Source organism: Physcomitrium patens, chromosome 14, assembly GCF_059467195.1.
Source record: "Physcomitrium patens ecotype Gransden chromosome 14, ASM5946719v1, whole genome shotgun sequence".
NCBI classification, from domain to species: domain Eukaryota; kingdom Viridiplantae; phylum Streptophyta; class Bryopsida; order Funariales; family Funariaceae; genus Physcomitrium; species Physcomitrium patens.
In genome coordinates this window covers 15,545,103-15,560,062 of record NC_143423.1, presented here as the reverse complement: position 1 = coordinate 15,560,062, position 14,960 = coordinate 15,545,103, and the positions used below count along the sequence as shown (strand labels likewise).

The 14,960-nt window shown below is 38.0% G+C and overlaps 1 protein-coding gene across 1 annotated transcript; it reads right to left on the bottom strand.

Moving 5' to 3' along the window:
* Positions 1–994: 994 nt before the first annotated feature.
* LOC112291135 (uncharacterized) lies at positions 995–1,936 on the bottom strand. Its single transcript, XM_024538186.3, has 3 exons — positions 1,580–1,936; positions 1,359–1,460; positions 995–1,246 (listed from the first exon to the last, which is right to left on the bottom strand). The coding sequence occupies exons 1-3, from the start codon at positions 1,934–1,936 to the stop codon at positions 1,178–1,180; spliced, it is 528 nt and encodes a 175-aa protein (XP_024393954.1). The 3' UTR covers positions 995–1,177.
* Positions 1,937–14,960: the final 13,024 nt, after the last annotated feature.

Here is a 14,960-nt window from a genome sequence, read left to right as displayed (position 1 = left end):
TGTCAATTTTGAATAATTTGAGTTTGTATTGACTTTATAAATACTTTGCAAAGCCAAGATTGTTCAAAGGTAATTTTGTTTTTTTGAAAAATATAAAGGATTTATATTTCAAAGACTTATGTGAGATTGGTAGTGGATCTACTAATGAAATTTTGTTGTTGTGTGACCATAGTTGTTTTGAGTATGTGTTGTAAGTTTCAACTTTATCAAACAATTTATTTGAAGATTATTGAAATTAAAGCATTTTACAGTCTTAGAATTGGAATTTGGAGGATCAATGAGGATTTTTAAGATTTGCAATAATTTGTTTGTTAGAATAAGATAATATTTTGCACCATAGTAACAAACTTTGTTCTCCATAATTAAGAAAATTTTGAGAATAATTGAATAGTGGCATCACAAGATATTAGTACAAGGAAATTGGTATCAAGATTAGAAAAAGAAGTTAGCCAACAGCTAAGATGATTATGAGGATTATCTCCCATTTGATATATTTTATCCTCTTCAAAACTATTATAATTGTTTTTTAATTAATAGATAAAAAAGTATGCAAATTTTTAATTGAATTTGACTATTAAATTTTTAGTTATTAAGGTTCTATTGTGCATTAGGATTTGATGAAAGTTTGATTAGGATTTGTTTAGGACTTTAGATTTGATTAGAGTTTGGTAAGGAATCTCAAAAAGAATCCCAAAGCCGCACACTTATAGTCAATGTTTTAGTATTCTTCAGAATATTTTCAAACACTATACGTGGCTTTACAGTGCATAGCAGTTCCAGTGCAGTTTGAACATGCTAATAGGTTGCTGATTTACTTATTTTCCTACATAGTTTTGAATGAAACATTATGCTGATGAGAAGAACAATATGAAACCTACTTTTGGTCACTGTTGCTATCTACTCCACATAACATCAGTTCGAATATTTGCTGTGATTTTCGTATTCAACTCCTTTAACTTGTAACAAACGGTTGATTGCAGAGGTGAACATACACTGGAAGAGAAAGATCGAAATGCTATTCAGTGTAAATTACGTCTTTACAAATTACAATACTTTCTCTAAGCCAGATTATGCGTGTAGTAACTGCTGCAAGATTAACAATCAATGACTTCCGAATGGCGCCCAAATTGCACTGAGCTGTACAAAATCAACTTGGACGATGCAGCGATGCAAGGGCTCAATCCGACTTGTTTGGATTAACGGTATCTGCCACCGACTGAGCTGCATTGCCAATTGCATCCCCAGCCTGTGCACAAATTTGAAACCGTTTTCGGTATGAGAGTCGAATTTGGGTTTGGCACTAAATCTTGCGAAGTGCAACAAATGGTTCAGAGAAAACTATGAAAGGGACGACGCACCTGCGTCACCATGCGGCTGACGCCGTCTTTGGCTTGGATCCCCTTGTCTTGGGCGAATCCGCCAGCTTCGCCAGCCTTCTGCTGAGCTGCTCCGGTAAAATCCTGTCAATGGCCAGGCAAACCAGACCTTAGGCGAGCATAAGTTACAACAACTGATGGTGCAACAAGAGAACTGTAGCATGAAGTGGGAATTCTGAACCTCCTAGAACAACTGAACGTACTTGAGCGGCGCCCTTGGTTTCCTCACTCTTCTGAGCTGCAGCAGCCTTGGTATCATCATAGGTCGACATGCTGATGAAGAAGATTGGGAACCGAGAAAGGGAAAAAGAAAAGAACGCTGTCAAAACGAGAAACTGCAACAAGTGCAATGACGACAACACGGGTTTGTTGTGATGCTTGCAGTCAGAATAGCGAATGGTGGGAACGAGGAGGAATGTTGGACCCCTTTGTAGCACATGGTGACGAACACGATAAAATTTGCACCTAGGAGTCGCCGCTGCAGCTGGCCACGTGGTTCCGGATTCGCTGTAACTCCGCCAAGTGGTGAACGCAGATTGAGATTTGTCAGTCAGACTCATCCAGAAGCTTAATTTCTACTTTCGAGAAACGAGAGCTGTCCTTCGAAGCGCCGTTCCTTTGGCGTCAACCCCTAGTCGTCTTCAAAAGAACCCAGAACACTTTCCCGGTGCTCCATGGAGAGAGGCACAAGTCGAGTCGCCTTTCGACTAAATTCAGAGTCTCGACCCCACTATCAAAGCTAGATAAGGGTCAAAGTGTATGTGTCTGTCGTTCTTTGAATTCGAGAACAAATTCTGCTTGGAAACAAATCCAACGACACCCAAATATTGTTGCATTCCTCCACGATGTGTACCTTCTTCATTTAGATCCTAGTCTTCATACACTTGCTCAGATCGCCTCCCAAGGAATGTAAAACCATCCTCCTTACCAACGACCCAAGCTTGCGAAAGCACGACAAGGGATCCAACGAGGCGATTGCAGGAAAGTGGCAAACGAGCTGCGAGGCGGGACAACTTCGGTTTGCTGGGGACTTGTAGTGTCAATTCATTGGTCATCTTGTCGGTGTTTCAATTCCGAGCCTCGCAGAATGCATCCGGTGTGTCGAGAATGTTGCAATGGTTTCGATCTACTGCACAGCGCCGATTACTGCGCTGTTGGAAGACCGTGTCTGTACATCGAATCAGATAGCAAGATGAAGTTGTAGTTTTAGATACTTAGTCGTCAGTTTGGAGCTTACCCCTGCTTAATAGCTTTCTCCGGAAGTTGTGCCCTTCTGTTCCGTATCCAATTTCGCAGAACAGGTGCCCATCTCCCACTCCGAGTTTTTTTTTTTAATTTGATGTACTTGTCATTCATACCTGTCGATAGGGATGGATGGTGGGCAGCTGCCTCAGAAAAATACTGAGTTGTCCCAAAGTTGGGCAGCCTAGTATTTTGAGGGTAGTTTGGAATGTTTGTAGATCCAATAAGATGTTGGGTTCCAATATATCTTTGGTTAAAATTCAGGTGTAGTTTTCACATTCTATATGCACTTGGAGCATCTTATTAGGTCTGTTGCTTATTCTCCTTTTAGCTCATTCCAATTTTTGATCTTATATTTTGTTATTGAGTTTTGTAGCTATTGCGAATAGCAAGAGGCACCATATATCCTATATCTAAGCATTGTGCCTCCCAATATGAATTGTAAAGACACTAGTTGATCTATTGATAGAAAGAAATTCCAAACTTGAATATGCTCATGTGAAAAATAAGAATAATATAAATCAATTCTAAAGCATTTGTAAGACATGGATGTTGGATTTGATATATGGCAAGATCATAGACATATGTAAGCAAATTTTTTGGTTGAAGTGACAAGATTCTAGATATTAATCTTGTCCTACTTGAAAACATAGATTGAATTGTACTTGGAGTATGGTTTGAATTTAAGGATTTTATTATTAGTGAAGTATTCTTGCAATTTTGGTTAATCAATTAGGACTATACATTGTTGAAGAAAGCTTCATTGTTGGAAGACCATCAATTGCATAATCAAAGGAATTCAAATTGCAATAGAATAAAAATCAAATAAGATAGATTGTTTATTATAGAAATGACTTATTTTTTTTTATATTGTTTTTGATGGTGTTACGAATTTAGAATATTGATTGGAAATCTAAACAAGAAGTTCAAGAAGAATCAACAAGAACTAGATTAATCAGATGAATACAAGAACAATAGTAGAGAGGTGAGCTAGAGCTCCAAGAGGTGTATTGTCGAGACTGGGGATCCCCTCAGTCTCGACTCTTATATATACTACAAGCTACAAAGCTTTTCAAGTAGCTTCCACAAACTAGAAAGCTTCTCAAGCAACTTCTACAAATTAAGAAGCTTCTCAAGTAGCTTCCACAATCTATGAAGCTTCTCAAGCAGCTTCTACAAACTACAAAGCTTCTCTAGAACCTTCTAGAATCTTCTACAACTTCCTAGTGTATGTCCTTGACATCATCCCCCCTTTAGCTTCAAGGTCTCCGAGAAGCACACGTATTACAAGTCAGTACTAACATAAGAAGTTAAAAATTTGTCGCATAGTATGTGCAATATACTCCAATTATTGTTCATACGACAAGTAGTTCATTGGTCAGTGTAACCAACGATAATGTCCTATGCCTTCGATTTTTGACCAGGCATGAACTTCCATGTCTTCATTGTGAAAATTCCATGCAGACATTCCTTGGAGAAGATCACCATAGGTAGGTTCTACCTCAAACACAATCACTAGTGACGTGTTACTAGGTATCTTCCATCGTCTTTGTGGTACAGGCGGTTCTTTATTTTGGAGTCGTCTTCGTGAGATACTCGATTGAAAAGACATAACTGGTATATTATCTATTTCTTGGCTATCCATATTACACCAAAAAATACAAGCACTAAACATGGAAGAATGGACTCAAGGTACAGATTTATAGTCTTTAATTATGTCTTTTTAGAGGTTCCTTCTCCCCTTTCTTTGTAAGGCCGAGGATTAAGAGGCTTCAAGGACAAGAAACTTCACTGAAAAACTTTCATCGAAAGGGCTTAGGTTTCTGAGGATAGTATTGATGAAACTCGTGTACCTTTTGCAATGCATTGATAAGATTTTCCGCTGGTTTTCATGTACGCTCATTGATATCAGAGCCATTCCAATGTACTAGGTACTCCAATTTTTCCTACTTATATTGTGAATCTAGTACCTTTTTCACCTTGTATTCCTCGTAGTTCTCAATTTTAATACTAGGTGGCGGACATTGCACTCTTCCAAAAAAAGATGACTCTCAATAAGGCTCCAACAAAGAAACATGAAAGACTGGATGTACCTTCATAGCAGTCGGTAATCCCAGATAGTACGCCATTGGATTGATTTGCTTCTGGATGACAAATGGTTCCAATCTCTGGTAGTCCAACTTATCACATGGTCGCTTGATTTTGATATTCTATCGAAGCAGCCATACTTTATCTCTAATTTTGAAAGTAGGTGCCTGATTCCAAAATTTGTCTATGGATGTCTTGTAAGCTTCTTGGACAGTTTGCAATTGAAGTTTCAATATAGTTTGAAGCTCTGATAGTTGTTTCACAAATCCTTCAGCTGTCGGGTTGTTATTGGTCAAAGGATTCAATAAAATCAAGCTTCGAATAATATCCATAGTTGAAAAATAATGGTGTTTGTTGAGACGACGTATGAAAGGTGTTGTTATATGCAAACTTAGCTAATGATAGATATGCAGTCCAATAAACTTGCTAATAGTTGATGATGCATCGTAAATACTATTCCAAAGTTTGATTCATCCATTTTATTTTGCCGTCAGTTTGAAGATGGAAAGCCGAAGAAAGCTTGATATCTACCTTCAATATCTCAAAGAGAGATCTCTAGAACTTTGATAAGAATTAGGTTCCTCGATCCAACATGATATCATCTGGTAAACCATGATATCGATATACATTATCAAGGAAGAGCCTTATTGTATCTTTGCTTGACAATGTTTTCTTCCAAGGGACAAAGTGTACCATCTTTGTAAGCCAATCTACTACAACAAAGATTTTGACAAATGAATTTGATGGCAGCAAGTCCGTAATGAAGTCCATGGAAATTGAAGACCATGGCCGATATGGAATAGATAATTGCTAAAAAAGACCATAAGGACGATGCCAAGAGTTCTTGGATCTTGAACAAATATCACAGGAGAGGATAAAATCCATGACATCCTTCCACATTTGGGGCCACCAAAAATCTCTAGAAATAAGTTCCAAGGTCTTATTGAATCTAAAATGTCCCGCAACTGGAAAGTCGTGTTAAGATTGAAGAACTCGGAGCCATGTTGGTGCTTTTGGAATATACAACCGCTCTTCAAAGTATAAAAGATCTCCTTTTACCTTGAATTTGTCATCATTGACATGTTGCATGATATCGAGGCCTACAAAATCTCCAATAATCATAGTATGTACTTGATTGAGGAAGTCAATATCAATTGGCACTATAGCAGAGCAAAGCCTGAATTTTTTTGACTTCAACAATGTTGTACATTGTTAATCAAACGCTGCTTCTCCAGCCTTTAGCGCTAGATACGATCTCTTTAATAATGCATCGAATAGGCTTTGTTGCTTCCTAAGCCGATAAGTAATAATAAAATCAAACCTGGATAGCAACATATTCTATCAACCTTGACGATGATTCAGAATCCGAGCTGACATAAAGTACTCCAAATTCTTGTGATTTATATATATGGTCACTAAACGTGCAGCTCTTTCAAGAAAGTGATGCCACTCTTGGAAAGAATCCACTATCGCAAGAAGCTCTTTATCATAGATCTTATAGTTGATCTTGGTAGTAGAAAACTTTCGAGAGTAGAACTCAACAAGATGAAGCTTCTCGTCTGCACCTATCTGCGAAAGTACAACTCCTATAGCAAAATCTGAAGCATCGATCTCTGAATAGAAGGCCTTTACAAAGTTCGGATGTATCAAGATTAGAGCCATAGTAAATGCCGTCTTAAGATCTTAAAATACTTTTTCCGCTAGAAGTTTTCATTCGAGCTTATCTTTACATGTCAACTGAGTGAGCGAAGTAGCAACTTAGGAATAATTCTTAATGAAGATCTAATAGAAGTTAGCAAAGTCAAGAAAGAATTATACAACTCTAATCATCTTTGGAACTTCCTATGATACAATAGCTTCCTTCTTGTTAGGGTCGATCTTCAAGCCTTCCATAGTTGCAATGAATCCCAAAAATTCCATCTCAGTTTGGTTAAACAAGCATTTTTCTAATTTGGCATAAAGTCCTTACTTGTGGAGTTTTTCAAGGACCACATGAACGTGATTCTCATGCTCTTCTACGTTCTTAAAAAATATCAAAATATCATCTAGATAGATGACAACAAAATCATCAAGGTGCTCCCAAAAGATGTCATTTTTCATGTGTTGAAAGATCACCGGAGCATTCGTAAGACCAAAAGGCATGACATTATATTCAAAATGGCCATAACTTGTACGGAAAGCTGTCTTCCATTCGTCTCCTTCTTTGATTCGCACGAGGTTGTAAGTTCTCTTTAGATCAATCTTTGTAAAGATCTTTGCATGCCCAAGTTGTTCTAGAAGATCTGCTATCAAGAGTAATGGATAACGATTCTTCTTTGTCACCTTATTGTGACCTTGATAATCTACGCACATTTGCAGTGAGCCATCTTTCTTCTTCACAAATAAGATTGGTGTCCTAGCTGGCGACTTTGAATGATGAATGAAGTTTTTGGCTAGATTCTTGTCAATGTACTTTTGTAACTCGGCTAATTTCATTTGCAATAAATTATAGATTGGACCAAAAGGCGATTAAGCTCCTTCCTACAAGTCTATAGCATAATTGTATGGTCGATGCTTCGGTAGCATGTCGGCATTCTTCTTTTGAAACACGTCTTCAAAATCCTTATATTGCTTCGATATATTTGTTGTCAAAATCTTCTCTCCGTTGTCGTGTTGTAACACGAGTATACCGTGAAAATATAAAAAAAAAGGACTTTTATTAATATTCAGTTACCTCAAATATTGGGAGCAACGACCAATTTCAGTGCAAATACTGAGTGGCCAGGTTCAGTCACCCCGTTACAGTCAGCTGGGGCATACTGAAATGCTCCGTTCGATTCCAATAACGGGAGTCAACAAGAAGGAAAAGGACCAATTCACACGACGGGTGAGCCTAGTTTGAAGAGCCAATTAGATCCAATTTCAAGACATCCAATCCAGGTCCTCTTACCCAATATGAGACCTGAATTGGTTGGGCAACCCAATGCAGTCTAATTACGGGAAAATCCAGGTCTTACTATGGGCCTCAGCCAATCTGATGCGAAGGACCAATTTGATCCAATTATGGGAACATCTGGATCTTACTACTGGATTCTTACCCAATATGAGACCTGAATTGGTCGGGCGACTCAATGTGGTCCCGATTACGGGGTTTCGATTCCGTTTCAGGCTGTTCCGTCCTTTGTGCCATTCCGGGAACGTCCTTTTGGTAAAAGGATCTCTTAAAGGTAAAAATGGAAGAGAAAGCTCTGACGGCGAGAGCCAATTTTGGATCCAAGCTCTGACGGCAAAAGCCAATTTCAGATCCAAGACGGAAGATTGAAGAAATTCAGAATTAAGGTTAAGAAATGAGAGGGGAGAATAGTTTTTTTGGGAGGTTTTTTAGAAGGATCAGAGAGCTAGCTTCATCCTTCTGGCGTGGAAAAAAGACAGAGAATTGGGTTTTTTTTTTCTTTATAGGGTTTTGGGAAGACTGAGACAATCGTTGCTGAAGTCAGTGTTGGAATGGTGAATCGGGATTTTTAATGAAGTGGGTTTGATTACTCTTGACTGTTTTATGAAATCGAGTTACGTCTGTGATGAAGAATTAAAAGGGTGTCTATAGGATTGAGTATGCGGAGTGAATGAAATTTATTGGGTTAATCTAATAAGACAGTCAGTGGATACAAGATCGTGAGTATAAAGCGGTATCGAAGATTAGTAGTTTGGGTTGTTCGGGGTTCTCGGTAACGTCTAGAGACCTACCGGCTGGGACAAAAAGGACTTCGGCAAACAGTCGAAGGGCATCCGTATAGATTTACGGTGTATTCTTGCAGTCGTTTATATTCTAACAGTCAAAATCCGATAGACTGCTTGAATATTGGCGAATCTCCATACTACCTTCTACAGCCAGACGCCCGGTGCATTTTCGAGCAGGAAAGCACGTAATACGACACAAGTGGTAAACCCGACGTGAAAGCTTGAGGTGGAAGGTATTGGATTTTGGTTGATTTTATCTTTATTTTTATGGAGAACGAAAATAAAAATTTTGAAGGTTCTTTTGGAGGAGTTTCTGGTGGAGGTTCTTCTAAAGGACAAGATATGGACATATATCCATCTATTGCTAGTATGTTTCAAGCCTTCTCATTATCAATGCAGCAACAGCAAAGCAATGATCGAAAGGAAGCTTTGGCAACCAAAGCATTGCAAGCAGTGGTTAATAAAATTGATCAATTTGATGGGAGGAATATTTCAAGGTATTTAAGATGTTATGTTCGTGAAATGGAATTAAATCGGGTTTCTGAGAAGAAAATGGTTGAATTATTTGGACTTGCCAGGATACCGAAGATAAGAGACCATATTACATTGATTACGGATTGTTATGGGAATTCATGGGAGGTTTTTTCACATGCATTGAAAGACGAATATTTCTTGGAAGATGCTGATCGCGTTACTAAGAAGCTATTTCTGCAATGGATTGAACGGCCCAATAAGAATTTACAAGCAACAGAGCTACTAAGGGAATTTGAGAGGCAGTACTCTCAATTGTCAAAGGTAGAAAAATTGACATTGGAGCCGAACAAAGTTGATCTATTTCTTCAAGCTGCTGATGGAGAATTGCAAGGAAAATTAGAACTCCTTCTTTAAGACAAAGAAGAAGATGAAGGATTGACAACAAAGTGGAAGAACGTTGAAGATGCGGTGGAATTGCTTACAAAAAGAGAAAGGAGGAAGGATAGGAGCAATATTCCGAAAACAGTACAAGCACCCAAAGCTCCAGTACGTACAACACCACCAACAATGCCTACAGTTCAACCTTCGACATCCTTATCAAAGAAAGCAGATATGGAGATGGAAGAAATTATACGAAGAATGCGAGATCTTCAAATCAAATTGACAAGACTTGAAGAGAATACTTCTACAAACAATTCGAAGAATGTTTCAAAACAAAGATATGTACAAAGATGCATTTGGTGTGATGATGCTTCATACACTAGAAAAGATTGCAATGAATTTGATAATATGATACGACAAGGAATTATTTGCTGGAAAGATGGGAAGATAGCATTAAAAGATAGGGAGGATCTTCTTCAAACCAATTTTGACAAAGGAGGAATGAGAGCATTAGTTCAAGATTACCTTAAAGAACATGAAATAGCAGCACGAGAAAGTGCAAGTTATGGTGCTAGAGTAGATGATGAAATTGGTGGAAGTACAAAAACTAGTGAGTTTTGGGCTTCTACCGTTTCTACAATGCAAGAAGGGAAATTACCTCGAGAAGCATTATTGAGGACTGCAGCTACAATACGAGGTAGAACAGGTTGGGAGGATCCTGTTGAGTCTCTTTCAGTTCATGCATATATTGCTAAGAGCCAACATGAAGCTTTGATGGAAGAAAAGAGACGAGGAAATTTTGATGATACTAAAGAAGGAAATTCTTCTAAGAGGCAAACTCGAGGAGACAAGGCTCGGGAGGCAGCTTCACAAGAATTGCCTGTAAAGGATACCTCAGCATCATTGGAAGAAAAAACAAAGGAGACAAAAGATAAGGGCAAATCAATTGCTTATAAGCTACTTTCTGACATTGAAGCGGCAACAAATTTGAAAGGGGTGTTGGAAGAACGTATATTAAACGCTAAGGTAGAATTCACATTGAAAGAAGTTTTGGAAATTACAAAGAAGGAGTTTCATGATGTTATCATTGACAGCATTAAGCGAAAGAGGCAATTAATGGGTGAAATTGGAATGAGTCATGCTATTGATGCAAGAATATATAAAGATGAAGAAGAGGTTGATATTGGTTACAAGCAACCAACAAATGAAAAGAATGGGTATAATCAACGAGTACGTTTCAAAGATTATAGTGACAAGGAAATGGAAACTTTGAGCCATTATATTCGACAACACGGATGGAAACAAAAGTACTTGACTATGGTTTTGCTTATGCAAAGGTACGTAGCGAGGATGGGAGGAAAGCTGTACAATTTCTAACAGTACCTCCTAACTATGAACGGAATCGAGATAGGTTGAGGGAGAAACCATTGCCAAAGATTGTTTAAGGATTTCAGGATTTTGAGGAGGTACCACTGTAAAGCGAGATTATGGAGGTACAAAAGAGGAGGTACTCTCGCGAGATGAAGGTGCCTTTGATGCGAGTTTTATTGGTATATTGGAGAATGGAAATATTATATATAAGAAAGTTGATGATTTTAAAAGAAAAGAAAGAAAAAGATTATATAATATTGAAAGAGAATTATACAAGTTAGGTACATTGCAAGATGATGAGAGGATTTTAGGTGTTTATGAAGAAAATGGACTGGAAGATTTATTGGAATTGATTACATCTATTGGGTTAGGGGATAATGATAAGATTGTTGAAATTCATTCAAAAGAGGTTTATACCATACTTGAATCTTTTCAAGCACCAGAAGTCACTCTAGAGACGAGATATAAAACGGTAGATAAGAAGATAAAGCTTGTTGCCGGACCATTACCAGAAGATTCTAAAGAACAAATGGGAGAAGCATCAAAAGAAGCAAGTTTAAGAGATCCAATGAGTATTGGACATCAGTTTACTAAAGAGACTTTTGAAGAATTGAAGATTGGTTCTGATGGTTCTTTATTGCGGAGGAAATTACTTGCTTCAAAAAGATGTTGGCTAAACAAGGTAGATCGTTTGCTTTCGAATCTCATGAAATTGGGTGTCTGGATCCGAATATTATAACACCTATGATTATCTTCACTGTACCGCATGTACCTTGGAATCTAAAATCGATTCCAGTATTGAGGGCACATTTATCTAAATTGGTGGAACTATTAAAAAAAAAGATAAAGATGAAAATATTGGAACCCTCGTTTGCGTCGTATTCTAGTCGATGGTTTACGGTACCTAAGAAGAATGGGTCACTATGGTTTATTCAAGATATGCAACTGGTGAATGTAGTAACTGTCAGGAATACAGGAATTGGACCTATTGTGGATGAATTTGCTGAGGCGTTTGCTGGAAGGGCGATCTATTCAATGAGTGACTTGTATTCAAGTTATGATCAATTTCAACTTGCCAAAGGAAGTAGAGATATGACAACAATGAGGACACCACTTGGATTGGTTAGAATGTGCACTCTTCCTCAAGGCGCGACCAACTCAGTTGCGCATATGATGAATGGGATGAATAAGGTATTGAGAGATTTTATTCTAAAAAAGACTATGCCTTTTCTGGATGATGTTCCTATAAAAGGGTGCAAAGAAGGAGACAAGGATGAAACTTTAGATACGAGGGGGTGTCGCAAATATGTTGTTGATTATATACAAGATTGTGAAAAGATTTTAATTTGGCTTGGAGAAGTTCATCTTACATTATCGGGTATGAAGTCCGTATTTGGAGTACAAGAGGTTGTGATTGTTGGACATTTATGTGGATCTTACGGAAGAAAACCAGATCCGACTAAAGTTGATGCAATTGAAAAGATGAAAGAGGATTGTGATTCTTTAACAGAGGTTCGCAGGTTTTTAGGTGCATGTGTATTTTATCGAATCTGGATCCCTCATTATGCTCACATAGTGGATTCATTATATGAACTGTTACGCAAGGATTACCGATTTAAATGGGAAGAAAGGCATATTTAGGCAATGCAAAGATTGAAGAAATTATTGATGTCACCTCCAATATTGAGGAAGGTTGATTATAAGTGCAATAGACGAGTGATTCTTATTGTGGATGCTAGTCCAATTGCCATTGGATGGGCTGTGGGTCAAGATGATTCCAATAGGAATAGATTTGCAGTTTGATTTGGAGTTAAAGTTTTAAGTATTTGTCAGCGTGCATATTCGCAAGTCAAAAGAGAACTTTGGAGAGTTGTTTCGACTATGAAAGCTGAAAAGGACTATTTGATTGGGGCATTAGTAGTAATTGAAACAGATTGCTTGCCATTGCTTGGAATGATTATTAACTGTTCAATGCTAGATATTACAATGTTGAGATGGATTGCTTATATTAAGTCACTAAATCCAGAATTTAAGCATGTTACTGGGAAGGACAATTTAGTAGCAGACATGCTATCTCGAGCAAGATACGAGAGGGAGGACGAAATGGTTGAAGACATTGATGACGTCGGATTGAAATTCTATTCAATATCAAATTTCAACAGGGAAGACAAGCTATTTCTTGAAGAATCTTATGAAGGAGAATTATTGGATATTGGTCATTACTTGAATACCTTGACTAAGAAGGGGAATTGGTCTACAGAGAAATTCAAACAAATAAGAAAAAAAGCATATGGATTTTTACTTCAAGATGGATTCTTATAGAAGAGACCGAAGAAAGGAATTGGGATGCGACAACGAGTGATAGGCAAAAAGGAAGAAAAACTAAAATTATTAAAGGAGTTTCATGATAGTTTATGGGCAGGGCATAGAGGAATCAGGGCTACTTTTGCTAAACTCAAGGAACGATATTGGTGGAAAAATATGTAATTAGATTTGCTCTCATTTGTAGAGTTATGTGAAATCTATCAATCGTATTCTAATATCCGACATCGAGATAGTCTTCATCCTACGTATCCTCTGGCTATTCATTTTAAATGGATTGTTGATTTGGTTATTATGCCAGTTGGATTATGGCAGATGAGATATTTGGTTTTAGCTCATGAAGATTTATCAAATCAAGTAGAAGGAAGAGCATTGAGGACAAAATCTACAGAGAGGATTTGTAGGTTTTTGCTTGAAGATGTTATTTGCCGCTACGGATGCGTAGGAAAAATCACTGCAGATCGTGGAGAATTAAATGCACAAGAAGTTCGTAAGTTCTTTGAAAGATGTGGAGTTAAACTATCACTGACTACTGCTTATAATCCGAAAGGGAATGCAAAAAGCGAACGCGATCACCCACCGATTGTGAAAGCATTAGTTAAAGCTTGTAATGGAAAAGTTAGAGAGTCGCCATGGCTTTTGACATTTGCATTATGGACTGATCGAACAACACATAGTTCGGTGACAGGATATATGCTAGTAGAACTTATGATAGCTCAAAAACCAATTATGCCAATTGAAGAAAAGGTACTTACTTGGAGTATGCTACCATGGGAAGATGAATTGACAAGAGAAGAACTTCTGGCTGTTAGGATTCGACAATTGGAGCAAAGATCGGAAGATGTGCAGATAGCATTGGAAAGGTTAAAAAGAGCAAGGTTACAAAACAAGGCACGATTCGATAAGCAACATCGATTGAGACCTAAAGCAATCGAGGAAGGTAACTGGGTACTTGTTTATGACAATAGTCTGGATAATCAACATAGCACTTTGCGAAAATTTTTAAAACGTTGGTTTGGACCATATGTTGTAACAACTGTTCATGATAATACGACTTACTCATTACGGGAGTTAGATGGTACAAAATTAAAAATACCAATTACAGGGAAGCGAGTAAAAATATTTAAATGAAGACACGCGGAGATGAATATGGAAGACCTTAATGAAGGTATAGAGATTTAGCAGCAAGAAGATGAAAGTGATTTGGATAATGAAGGTGACGAAGACAAACTGGATAAAGACGTAGAGGATATATTCTAAATCAAACAGCAATTGGGTAAATTGGTGCATACCGGAGGATGCATAGGTTCAGAGGGGGTGGATGTCGTGTTGTAACACGAGTATACCGTGAAAATATAAAAAAAAAGGACTTTTATTAATATTCAGTTACCTCAAATATTGGGAGCAACGACCAATTTCAGTGCAAATACTGAGTGGCCAAGTTCAGTCACCTCGTTACAGTCAGCTGGGGCATACTGAAATGCTCCGTTCGATTCCAATAACGGGAGTCAACAAGAAGGAAAAGGACCAATTCACACGACGGGTGAGCCTAGTTCGAAGAGCCAATTAGATCCAATTTCAAGACATCCAATCCAGGTCCTCTTACCCAATATGAGACCTGAATTGGTTGGGCAACCCAATGCAGTCTAATTACGGGAAAATCCAGGTCTTACTATGGGCCTCAGCCAATCTGATGCGAAGGACCAATTTGATCCAATTATGGGAACATCTGGATCTTACTACTGGATTCTTACCCAATATGAGACCTGAATTGGTCGGGCGACTCAATGTGGTCCCGATTACGGGGTTTCGATTCCGTTTCAGGTTGTTCCGTCCTTTGTGCCATTCCGGGAACGTCCTTTTGGTAAAAGGATCTCTTAAAGGTAAAAATGGAAGAGAAAGCTCTGACGGCGAGAGCCAATTTTGGATCCAAGCTCTGACGGCAAAAGCCAATTTCAGATCCAAGACGGAAGATTGAAGAAATTCAGA